Source organism: Macrobrachium rosenbergii, chromosome 12 (genome assembly GCF_040412425.1).
Source record: "Macrobrachium rosenbergii isolate ZJJX-2024 chromosome 12, ASM4041242v1, whole genome shotgun sequence".
Taxonomy (NCBI): domain Eukaryota; kingdom Metazoa; phylum Arthropoda; class Malacostraca; order Decapoda; family Palaemonidae; genus Macrobrachium; species Macrobrachium rosenbergii.
Window position 1 is genome coordinate 31,767,965 of NC_089752.1, and position 13,419 is coordinate 31,781,383.

Here is a 13,419-nt window from a genome sequence, read left to right on the forward strand (position 1 = left end):
AAAGGAAAAGACGGTGAATTAGAGAGTTTGGAAATTAGCGAGGTAGTCTGTGATATCAACGTCTTGATAGAATGCCATCTAACTGCGCAGTACAATTTTGTGTCTTTAGAATTTCATTCATCAGTAATGTTTGTTTACTCAAAGAGTTTGTTGAATTACTCTCAGAGCCCGTGGCCGAGGTGTTCCGAGTTCTATTATTTTTCAAGTACTTAATCAGTACGATAGTTTATTTAACGAGAGAACGGTAAAGTTTTTGAAGTTACATTGTCGCCTAACTTATGTCGTCGAAAATATTCTAGATGGTACTTGTACTGTGTAAAATAGTGCTAAAAATGTTGAATATATTATATTTAAAATGTAGTTTATATATGTATGTATATATATATATATATGTGTGTGTGTGTGTATATGTGTATATATATATATATATATATATATATATATATATATATATATATATATATATATAAATTCTCACTTAATAAATGTATATATAAACATGATTTACACTTATATATGAGCAATTAGCAAGGCGTGAAACACTAACATTCTGCTAGACCTCTTATTAAAGTTTCGAGGCCACATAAATGCAGTGAGCGGAACACCTCTCAGTACTGCAGTTGGTTTCCCTCGGCATTAAGAATCTACTCATTCTGGTTTACACGCAAAATGCATTATGTGATGGCTTGCTCGGGTTAAGAAAAGGGAAGACTGACATTTAGGTAATGGGATTTTCTCGCCCTTCTGCTTAGTTTGGATCTTTTTCTTGTCTTTTATTTTCGTTCTCTTCAGAACGATGAGCTCAGCTGGGTTTGATCTTAATTGGTAAAATCGCCAATCTCATATGAGTGAACTCATTTTGGCCTTTGACCTTAGAATGCTCGGAGAGTAATCTATTTTACGTCTATGCTTTTGACATCTAGACATCATTTGAGTTCGTGTTTTTGGGGGGCAGGGTGGTTTTTTATTGTCATCAATGACTGAGTAACATAGAAGAAAGTTGATCGAAATCAGCATTGTAATTTTACTTGAAGTTTTCTTCCATTCTGATTCGTTAAAAACTAAGAACGATCTTTTCACTGCTTGAAAGACAGCTCTTCATTTTTTTTTTTCTACTCAGTAATTGGTTGTTTCGCTTGTCCCTCGTATTTGAGTGCGAAAAATTCACATAATGATAATGATCAACAAAAGAAAAAATTTAACTTTTCCCTTTTTCCCTTTTCATTAGCCCTTCTCTCCAGTTATCGTGATCTCGCTTCCTCTCCCTTCCTCAGACACACACCCTCGCGGACTATTCAAGGTGAATTTTTTGCACTCTTCTTAGAAAGTGAAGCGCTTACGTTGCTTCATTTTAAAAGACCATTTGGAGTTCTGATAGGGTAAAATGTCCACTCATTTATGTTGTTGCCTCTCTGCCTCTCTCTCACACACGCACACACACAACAGACAATGACATACAAATAGCGGAAAGTAACTTTGTATAGGTTTATAAAACAGCATATAAAATCACTGAACAGTTGCGTGTGTATACACACACACACACACACACACATTATTTAGAGACTAATGAGTCTGCACAAATCATACTTGTTATGCCACTCTTCTAACCATAGTAGAGTTAAGTTCCCAAATTCCCCTATGGTTAGAAGAGTGACATAACAAGTATGATTTATGCAGGCTCATTAGTCTAAAAATATTCTGCACGTCGGCCCTTCATGTGGTCTCATCACTGGGCAAGGTCCGGAGTTGGCTTCCCTCTCGGGAGATGAGAGGATGAATCGTGGCTTCTCCTCTCTAATCATCTACTTCTGAATTGATAGCATCGTGAGGGATGTTCTGCTGAAGGATGCTTTAAGGAGCGTATTGAAAAGTAAGAGTTTTCATATGAAAATTTTTATTTTCCTTGGTTTGTATAACGGTTTCGGCGTCCGACAATGTTGGCGACTGTAACTTCTCTACCTTAATTGAAAGAAACTCGTATCTGAAAGTATTCATACTAAAATTTTTTCATGTATTTTTGTATGTTTTTTATTTATTTGAATGTGAATGATGTAAATATTACAGTATTCAGTCTTCATTGCCCTCGTATGTCGTATTTGCTGTGTACGTAAGACAGACTGACAGAAAGAGAGTTTTTTCACCTCTGCTGTTTTCAGTGGATGAAATTATACTTCTCTTTTTTTCGTTGAAGATAATCCATGTAATTCAATTTTACGAAGGAAGCTGCTGTGGAATGACATTGGTTTTTTAAGAAAAAGATGATATCAAATGCCATGGCAGTCGAGAGTCGATTTATGAGAGAGAAACTGCGGACGAAATAACTGAACAGGAAAGATAAGGAAATCCGTGTTTGGAGAGAGAGAGAGAGAGAGAGAGAGAGAGAGAGAGAGAGAGAGAGAGAGAGAGAGAGAGAGAGAGAGAGAGAGAAACATCCTCGAATGAGGTTACAAGAGAATAAACACCGTTAAAAAACCATGTTGGGAGAGAGAGAGAGAGAGTTGTTATGTACCCCGAATGTTGTTGAAATTAAATAGTCATAAGCAAACAAGTCTAAGATAAACATGTCTAATCTGGGGAGAAGGGGTGTTGAGACTGTTTAACCTAATCGTTTTATAAGCCACTTGCCGCCCCGTATACCTGTTACATACTGCAGCGACAGTAACATTGTTGCACAATGTATACCTACCAAAGTACACACTAAATACGACCTCCCTCCCCCACCATATTCTCCATTAAATTCCCAAATGGCAACATTCGCTTCTTAGTTTCTTTTAAAGGAAAATTTGGTTTCTCAGTTGATTTTGCCCCTGATTTCAATTCTTCCGGTTTATCATGATGGTAGATAATGAAAATAATAAATTTGTCTCCATAATTATTACTTTTGGTGTAATAATTATAGTTATCATTATTCTGCTAAACGAGCAAATAAATATGTTAATAAATATTTATTTTGTTGTCGGATAAAATAATTCTGATCTTTATCTAATATCCTCAACTGTTACCTTGAGAAAAGTAATTGTTCCTTTTACTTCCGCCATTTTTTGCGAATTACAGATATATTACAGTTAGATTTTAGAATATGCATGATTACGTAATAAGCAACTTTTTTCTTATAACTATAGATACTCAAATGTACTAATTAGCAAAGAATTTCCATTAAGGCTTTCTGTCGTTCCTCTGCACGAGACTTAAATTACGGGCATTTCAGGAATGTTACGAATATGTAGGATATCGAACCCCTATTTTCTGCGTAGTGAATAATAGCACACGGTTTTAGAGCATCTATGTCTGATACAATGATTACCATACCTTTCGCATCTCTCCTGCCACATAAAATGAGATTTTCTTGGTCATAGTACGCATGCCACTAGCCTTCTCTCTCTCTCTCTCTCTCTCTCTCTCTCTATCATAGAGATATTTATTATCCCCAACCTTAAAATATCGACTAGCAGTAGCCTCTAATCCCTCACGATTACCACATTCCTTGAGATAATGAGATCCCTGCAACATTCTCATTAGCCGGCTGGTGTGAGGTTTTCGTTGAAATTATTCTCGTTTAAATATACGAAAGAACCAATCTTTAGTCAAATTCTTCCTTGCTGTATATGTCAAGTGCACGAAAGAAACCATTGAAAATTTAGTACAGACATCAGCCATACCCTGCTTTCTATGGCTGAGTTGGTGGGATCGTTTTTCCTATTCTTATGTTTGTCTTTGTCGACTCCTGCTCCACGTGACGCAAAGGACCGTATTCTTCCATTCATGAGAATAAAATTTCTTGCACATTTTTATATATATATATATATATATATATATATATATATATATATATATATATATATATATATATATATATTATATATCTGTATATATATACATATATTTAATAACAGGACCTCATTTAAACTGGATGGTATCCAGCGGAGATATTTATTCAAGAAAAGTTACAAGCTTTCTCGGACTAACGGACGATGAGGACTGGTAGTCCTAGGAAGTTTGTAACTATTATTTATTAATTCTATTAATGCACAGAACAATTGCGCAAGTGATAAAAGTTCATACAAACGCTCGCTTTTTACACACACATATATACATATATATATGTGTATACTGAATATATATATACTGTATACACACACACACACACACACATATATATATATATATATATATATATATATATATATATATATATATATATATATATATGCACACACACGCATATACACGTATATTTATGAAAGCATGGTGTTTGGGAATTGTGGTTACAGTTTACTTTACTCGTAGTTCTTCCATTTCTTTCACGATGAAAAATTCTTAAAATATATCTTCTTCTTCTTCTTCTTCTTCTTCTTCTTCTTCTTCTTCTTCTTCTTCTTATTATTATTATTATTATTATTATTATTATTATTATTATTATTATTATTATGAAATGATTTGCGACCTTAGTACGGGCACTATGAACGGATAGTTCTTTATTTAATAAAAATTAAATCGACCTATATGGGAAGTCATGATTAGTGTGTGTGTATGAAGATATGTACGTATTTATGTATGTGTATGCATATATATACATATATACATACACACACACACACACACATATATATATATATATATATATATATATATATATATATATATATATATATATATATATATATATATATATATATATATATATATATATATATATATATATATATATATATATATATATATATTGTAAAGAGTGAGATTCAGCTTTCAGGGTTATTGTTTGTGAATTTCCCCTTTTGTATAAAGATTGAATGAGATAAATAAATAACAAAATATCTTATAAAATATGCAGATCACTGCAATGACATCTGCTTTTCTTGTAAATGGAAACAATAGGGAACAATAACTAGGAACTTTGAAATATCAAAGCATTTAAAGAGATCGTGATAGAAGTTTTCCTCTTGTCTTACACTGCGGAAGAGGTAGCTGTTTTTGCGGGAGAAGCCGGGTCTTTGTTTCCTTTTTCTCATCCATTTCTCCTATTTTTCTTTTCTTTTTTTTTAATGAGGAAGTTGCGTAAAACACTTACGAAGCGAATTTTCGAAATATTAAATTTTCTACTCGCACATGGGAATACATACGTGCACGCTGAAACACACGCGCACACATATACACCAAAATATATGTTTCAAATATGTGTTCAGACGCGAATGTCCCGATGAAGAATGTATAATGACTTATCGAAAACGACTCATAGCTTAGTGACCCTGAATCCCACAAATGGAACGATGAATCTTGACTGCTGCCGAAGTTGCCTAAAAAATAAATACCTCAAAAACAGTGAGAGGTTAGTTCATGAATTACCACAATTCATGGATCCATGAGGATAGAGTCACCTTTATCGAACAGGCGTGTTTGAGGTATATGCTTCATTTATAGACCGCCTATGATTAATACCTGTCTTTGTTTTTATTCTTTGAGGCCTGATTTGGCAACATTATTCTTCCCAAAGGTCAGACTTGTTTTCACTTACTTTTGTTTGTTTGTAAGATCATTTTTTGAATCTCCATTTGTTTCTTACACTTTGTTAGCCCCTTTTTAATTATATGTCAGTTCCATGTTTTCTTAAGAATAACCATTATATTCTCTGGCACTTTTTTTTTTATCTTTTTACTGATTAAAATAATTTAATATTTTGTCAGACAATTATTTTAGGGAATACAAGTGTATTTTTCTATTTAAGGTTTGAAATATAACCTGCAAGTACAGTTCAGTGCTTCATAACTAAGTTTGAAGTAATAATCGCGACATGTAACGCATAATTAAATATTCACCAAAAAGAATATCACGTGGTTCGCAGCCCAGTTCTCCCGGGTTGCGATTGCTTCTAATTAGTTTCAAGTTAATTAGAGGGGAATACGTATGCTAAAAAGTGTTCGCTGATATGCACGTCTCATTTGGTGATTGTCAAGTATTCGGTTTAGAATACTTTAAAATAGTTTGACTAGTAAACCAGTCTTTTCTCTCTCTCTCTCTCTCTCTCTCTCTCTCTCTCTCTCTCTCTCTCTCTCTCTATATATATATATATATATATATATATATATATATATATATATATATATATATATATATATATATATATATATATATATACTATAAACACAAAATTAAAAATCTCAATAACATATACATTACATATATAGACATGTATATGTATATGTATATATATATATATATATATATATATATATATATATGTATGTATGTATGTGTATAATTCAAAAGTTTAACTACCATTCTCTCTCTCTCTCTCTCTCTCTCTCTCTCTCTCTCTCTCTCTCTCTCTCTCTCTCTCTCTCTCTCTCTTCTTTTTTTTATACTAAAGAATAGTGAAACTTTTTCAGGAGAAACTGTTCCCTAGCCACTAGAACAACCATGTTTTCTAACCACATCCTTCCCCTCTCCCCCGGTAATTGGGTCGGCAGGGGGAGACCACGGGTCAATTGGACTGCTGGCCTTGACGAAAAGGACTACAGGTTACCTCTACCTTTATAAAATTGGACCACAGGTTCTCTCTCTCTCTCTCTCTCTCTCTCTCTCTCTCTCTCTCTCTCTCTCTCTCTCTCTCCTGCTCGTTACTCTCGAGAGAACTGTTATTTAAAGTCATCTTCATTGACGGGGATTGGAAATATGACAACTTATCTTTAATAATGGATACTAAATTTCCTATAATAATCCTGCCATAAGCTGGACTATCATTGGTTATCCATAATATTCTGTGCTCCGATTATATTCGTCCTTTCGCTTTCTATCTTCTGTTAGACACAAGGGCAAAGCTTGGTTAAATCGTGTCTACCAAGAATAAAGCTTTCTCTTGTAAATTTGAATGACGTATATTAATCGAAGTTTTTTTTTTCATTCCATATTTGTAGTAATTTTTGAAATACAGTTTCAGTAATAGAATTTGTCTAGTACTACGGTAACCGATGTTGATCACGCACACATACACGCACACACACACACACACACACACACACACACACACACACACACACACACATATATATATATATATATATATATATATATATATATATATATATATATATATATATATATATATAATAAAAGTGGAAAGCTGATGTTTTCAATCACTCGAAACAAATGGGTCTATCCTATTCGCTTTCATCATGCGACGCTTCATGTCTTCTCTTGCTTCCCCCTCCCCACCATCCCATCCCCCACCACTCCCCATTCCTCTACCACGTCAGACTGCCTCTAAGCCGTAACGAAATAAACGTTGTGGCTATGGCCCTACAGAAGTTCAATTGGTACAATGAACTTTTGTCGTTTTGGAAAATAAATAATTAAACTGATGTTCGTAATAGGAAACGACCATGCCGACCATTCAGGTGGAAAATTATATTTATTTTCTGTCTTCTTGGCTTTGTCATGCTTTTGCAGATACGTAAAGTACATTGGCACTAAATAACAAAATATTACAATGCTTATAGTGAAACCTGATATGTAGAAAGATAAGGACAGTTTTAGCTAGTGATTTCATCCCAAACTTCGAAAGCAAATACTCCGGCTCAACATTTTCTGGAGGGTAAATTATGGCACAAAATTAATTATATTTCCGTCATTTTTTATATGGCACTCGCGACTAGAGACTTCACTGTTAATGTCACGGAAAAATGATCACTAGTTTTTTGTTTGTTGGTACGTTTTATTTGTGTTTTGATTCCATGACCTTGGCACTCTTCGTTAAGTTTCTGCAAGTACTGGCCTTTTTCCATCCACACTGTCGTATGTTTCTATGCAAATGAGTGTTTGTCTCTTTGAGGTGAATTGTATCAGCACCGCTTAATCCAGCACGAAATACTTTTATGAACTTTTCAACTGTTCATTATTCATGTGGAGAATTTCACAGTTTTTAACATCAGACTTTTTTATTTAATCCTCATTCTATGTTTTTTCTCGCCTCCTTTTTTCCTTTTTTTCAGTCTCTCCTTAAAATCATATTTAGATATTCACTGTGGCGAATTTTTTTTTATCTCACTTCTCATTTCTTCTTATTCATCATCTTTCGTAAATCACTAAATGCTGTACAAAACCATCGTCTGCGCACAGGAAATGGTACGGTCCTTGGTGGGTGAAGTGGTTCAGTGGGGGCTGTGGGAGGGTGTTGGGGAATGCCTGGGGGTTGGTAGGGCATTCCGGGTACGAGGGAGGGGATAAGTAGGGGTCTGGGAATTGAAAGGAGGGTGGGGGTGGAGGGTGGGGGAGTTGCATCTTGAGGGTAGTCTTGCCACTGGCTCTAATGAGTTTCACTTTTATGATCAACGCGTATTTGTTTTCCTCTCACAGAAACAGAAACACTCACATTTTTTCGGAGTCCCGCGTTTGTTCGTAAATCCACGGCACTGGTGTAATGATCCTTTCACGAGCTGTTTTTCACAAACACAGATTGATTAAACTTTCACATGCACAAAGTAACATCTCACTCTACAGATTCAAAGATTTTCTCTGGTTTGTTGCTGATCTTACGTAAACGTGACTTTAACTAAGAATATCTTTTTAAACGGTTCTTTAGTATCACAAACACATTTTTCCTTACCTGTTCGGATGGAGGTACATTATGGTAGACGGGGGATCTAGGTGAGTTCCGGGCGGCTACCAGCTAGGCACTGACACTCGCAAGACGCCCAAGCGACCCAGACCCATCGGAGAGCCAATCCCGCCCACCCCCGCCGCCCCGACCTCCATTCAAGGTCGGCCATACTACTACACACTCACACTCACATACACATAGTTCTGCTCCCTCTCTTATGACCCAAGGTGACCCGCCCCCGAGACCACGCGACCACACCCATATGACCTCTCCCCGATATTTTTTTTTTCCTTTCAAAATTAAAATATGACGAAAATTCTTACTACGGCGTCGATTTTAGTATCCTGGTAGATTGAGGTCACTGGTGATGCTGATCAAAGAAAAAATGAAACAAAAATGAGTGGAAAGGAACCCAGTGAAAATGGTTGGCTGTGTGGGACAGAGGCAAATCCCCCAAGACCAATCGACCACTCACCTGCAAACAGTGTTTTCCTACAGTGACTTGGTGGCACTTCGAGACCTGTGGCACCCCAAGCACACACTCTTTGCAACCCGTCTCTGCACGACACACTGAAGTCCCAAAGGCATTGGTCCTCGACGACCAATTCCAACAGCAGCCACGCCTGTTACGACCAATCCCCTGAGCTTGACATTTTCCCTTAATTTGCTTCGGCCTTTTTTTTTTTCCGTTTATACCCATCACGTTGTGCTCTCTCTCTCTCTCTCTCTCTCTCTCTCTCTCTCTCTCTCTCTCTCTCTCTCTCTCTCTCATTATATACACATACATACATATATGTACACAGAAATACATACATACACATATATATATATATATTCTTTTGTGTACATATACGTGTGTATATGTGTATATAATGAGAGAGAGCGAGAGAGAGAGCACGCTGTACGTGATGGGTATAAAAAGGCCGAAGCAAATTATATATATTATATATATATATGTATATATATGTATGTGTGTATATATATATATATATATATATATATATATATATATATACATACATACATACATACATACACACTATATATGTGTGTGTGTGTTTATGCGCACGTCTGTGCTGTATACATCTGGGTATATATTCATATACATGCAAATATTCATAAAGACGTACTACTGTGCATACATACATATACATATGTGTGTACGTAGGTTATATTAGTGAAATCACAAATATGTCATATGTTGCCATGAAAACTTTCGTATTTATCTTCTTGCAATGCAGTGAAAAGATATTTATTTATTGATATCCTTTCTCTCTCTCTCTCTCTCTCTCTCTCTCTCTCTCTCTCTCTCTCTCTCTCTCTCTCTCTCTCTCTCTCTCGTTTCAAGTATTGTAAACAAAAAAGTGATGAACGCGACAGTTTACATTTGTCCTTAAGTTGACTCACCGAGGAGAGAGAGAGAGAGAGAGAGAGAGAGAGAGAGAGAGAGAGAGAGAGAGAGAGAGAGAGGGTGGACGGGGGTGGATTTAGCGATGTTTGGCCCTGACCTGCCGGACCACCTGTATAGGCAGTCGCTCCCTTAGCAGGTGCAAGGTCAAGATGCCTGGGAAAAAATTCTCCTGACTATATCCGAGTTCTCGGCGGGATCCTTTGTACCGATAAGGAATGGGGGCTCGGAGTCTCTTTTCAAACGTAGGAAACTGAGAAGTTTATCAAAGACGTTTAACGGACTTAATGAGAATATTTCAGCGTGATCTGGACTCTCGGTGTGACATATATATATATATATATATATATATATATATATATATATATATATATATATATATATATATATATATATATATATATATATCACAACGGAGGTGGAGTTCCAAATCCCGACTTCGTGAGTCGGAACACCACGCACCCGGTGATTTAATGAAGAAGAGGCAATGTTGTAGTCACGGCAGCACGAATGACTGATACAGGGTAAAATATACATCAGGACAACTAAGAAAGACAGACTTTCCGGTACGTATTCTTTCGCGTGAAAAATTTCTACAAACACACCTACAGACAGGTACATAAAACATTAAGAAGTCTCCCTATGCTATGGAAAAGTGTGTGTGTGTGTGTGTATATGTATATAGTATATAGAATATATATATATATATATATATATATATATATATATATATATTCTATATACTATATACATATACATATACACACACACACACTTTTCCATAGCATGAGGAAACTTCTTAATGTTTTAATGTACCTGTCTGTAGGTGTGTTTGTGAAATTTTCACGCGAAAGAATACGTACCGAAAAGTCTGTCTTTCTTAGTTGTCCTGATGTATATTTTACCCTGTATCAGTCATTCGTGCTGCCGTGACTACAACATTGCCTCTTCTTCATTAAATCACCGGGTGCGTGGTGTTCCGACTCACGAAGTCGGGATTTGGAACTCCACCTCCGTTGTGATATAGATCAGGGTATCCCGTTTGTTTCGTGTTTCCCCGAGAGGACATTCCCATGGCTTATAGATATTGGATTTAACATGGAGTGAAGTACATTTCGTACCGTCTGTATCGTTATGCAGACCTTTTTTGCGGTTATTTTGGTTAATAGTTCCCAGGAGGATCGCTTGTAGGTCTCGTATTTCTTCAGCCTTGAAAGTATCGAACGGTCAGTCTTCGTTTCTCCCGTTATTATGCCAATCATATTTCGTAGGCTACAGTAACCCAGTACACTGTAAATTAAATAACCCATTCTGAGGTGCCATATGTAAAGCATCTCCGGGCATTGTGGCGTATTTAAACCTTCCTATGAGGCTTTATCATATCTCAGGCGTCCTAGGCCGAGGCCTGCCTAAATCATCCGTGGCGGTCGTATAATATCAAAAACCATCCTAGGTCGCCAGTGTGCGTTCTTCTTGTCAAGAGTTAATCTTTGGTTTGACAAGCTGTAGTATGATTGATTATTCCCCTTTTGCCAATGCCGTTGTTTGTCCTGTTTTGGTTCTGCATTTATTCTGTTTGGAAGGTGTTCCTTTCCGAATGCTTTCCTTGGTCATATTTTCAAAGAATCCATTTCTCGACCGTATATGTCGGTTGGAGAACCTTGCAGTTTATTCTAAATCTTGTAACAAAACTCTCCACTGATGCTAGATAAACTTGAAAGTTCAAGTTCATTTGTAGAGAGAAAGAGGTCTTTTTTTTTATTTTAAAGAAATTGTCGTTTGGAATGCTACCCTCGATGATGAATGAGCGGGTACAAAACGACTAGACAAGGCAAATGGTATTTCACCCTCACCCTGCCCTTGTCTTTAGGTTTCTTGCTTAACCTGAGGCCACACGACCCTAATCATACGGGAGAGAGAGAGAGAGAGAGAGAGAGAGAGAGAGAGAGAGAGAGAGAGAGCAGCCACTTCGAGTCCAGTTTTCACACACCCACAACATCAAGAATCTAGAATCCAGAAAAAAAACTTTAAAAAAACTAGCCCTTATTTTTAATGGCCATGTGAAGCCACGTGATCAGTTTCTACTAAACACTATCAAAACAAGTTTTTAAAGCTAAGTCCTATACGAAGAAAGTGTTTAATTTTCTTATGTTTTTCTTTTTAGCATCAGTTTCCTTGCTGAATCTGTGCCACATTCACCTGTAGTAATTTTTAAGTGGTTATATTTACATGTTCTTAAATACCAGTTAATTAAACTGCTCAAACTTCTTTTTCTAAGTTAGGCACAAGTTTCAGTTGGTTCCGTTTAATTCACAGTCGTAAGATTTTAATCAGAGATGCTAGTCATGCCACTGTTGGAGTTATTAAACTGTGAAGATTAATGGATTATTTTGTCAAGTTATGCTTTGCAGTCTCATTCTATATTTCTTTCTTTCAAGTTCCTGCATATTTTGAATAAATTTTTCTTAATTAGCCTCTCTCAGTATTCAGTTTCATCCATATTTAATTGACTATTTAAATCGGACTTTGTCTTTATTTCTTTCTTTTGTTTATATTTTAATAATCGAAAGATGTGCTGAGTTTTGTCCATATTTTATATTAATTTTTCATAATGCTTTCCATTTTCATTTCTTTATTGACTATTAAAGAATAGCTTGATAGACACGAATACACATGAATGAAAAACTAATATGATTTAGAGAGGGAAAGAAAGATTGCTGGAAGAATTTCTTCTGAAGTGAAGCAGATTTTGGGGGTAAATATTAAATACAAGGAATCAAGTTAGGCAAATATTGAGGATGAACGTATAAAAAGTAATCAACGAGGAAAATTAATTTTTAGAATGTTCCATATTTTAAGGACTTGTCAATAACGAAATAAAAATGGAAAGAATCATGAAAATTGATATAGAATACAAACAAAACTCAGCTCATACTTTGTGACTTATTGTCTTACTTTTTCACTAGGTTTCACTTTTACGTTAGGCTTATTCTTAATGGAAAGTGAATGTGAACGCTTCTTAATATAATGAAATGTGGATGTAAACCTCTATTTCTCATAGGCTACCTGTGCTTAAGTTAGTCTTTTTTCCTTCCTATAAATTTGTAACCTTAAGATATGGTTTATGAGATTCATCAAGGACTGCTTTATCCAATTCCACTCCGCAAATAAGATTTATAGTAAATTAAGAAATCTGCTTGCATTCATTTTGGTTTGCAGAAAATTCGGAATTTTTTAACGTCCAGTTTCGTTTGACTTGAAAGGTCTCATCGTTATGAAGACCCTGTAAGTCTCACCCTCATAGCAAATTGTGTTTGGAAAGTATCATAATGTCTCACATTAAAAAAAATTTAAGTTGTTTATTTCAACTTACTTTGACATAAAATATCCTTCATATTCTTTTGCATTATGACTCCCA

General features: G+C 35.6%; 1 protein-coding gene across 1 annotated transcript in view; it reads right to left on the minus strand.

The window, feature by feature from the left end:
• LOC136843606 (proton channel OtopLc-like) overlaps positions 1 to 8,666 on the minus strand; it is a 228,025-nt gene extending 219,359 nt beyond the window's left edge. Inside the window, exon 1 of the mRNA XM_067112095.1 lies at positions 8,600 to 8,666. Coding sequence (XP_066968196.1) covers positions 8,600 to 8,619 — 20 coding nt within the window. The 5' untranslated portion in view covers positions 8,620 to 8,666. The remainder of the gene's footprint in view (positions 1 to 8,599) is intronic.
• Between the last annotated feature and the right edge of the window lie 4,753 nt (positions 8,667 to 13,419).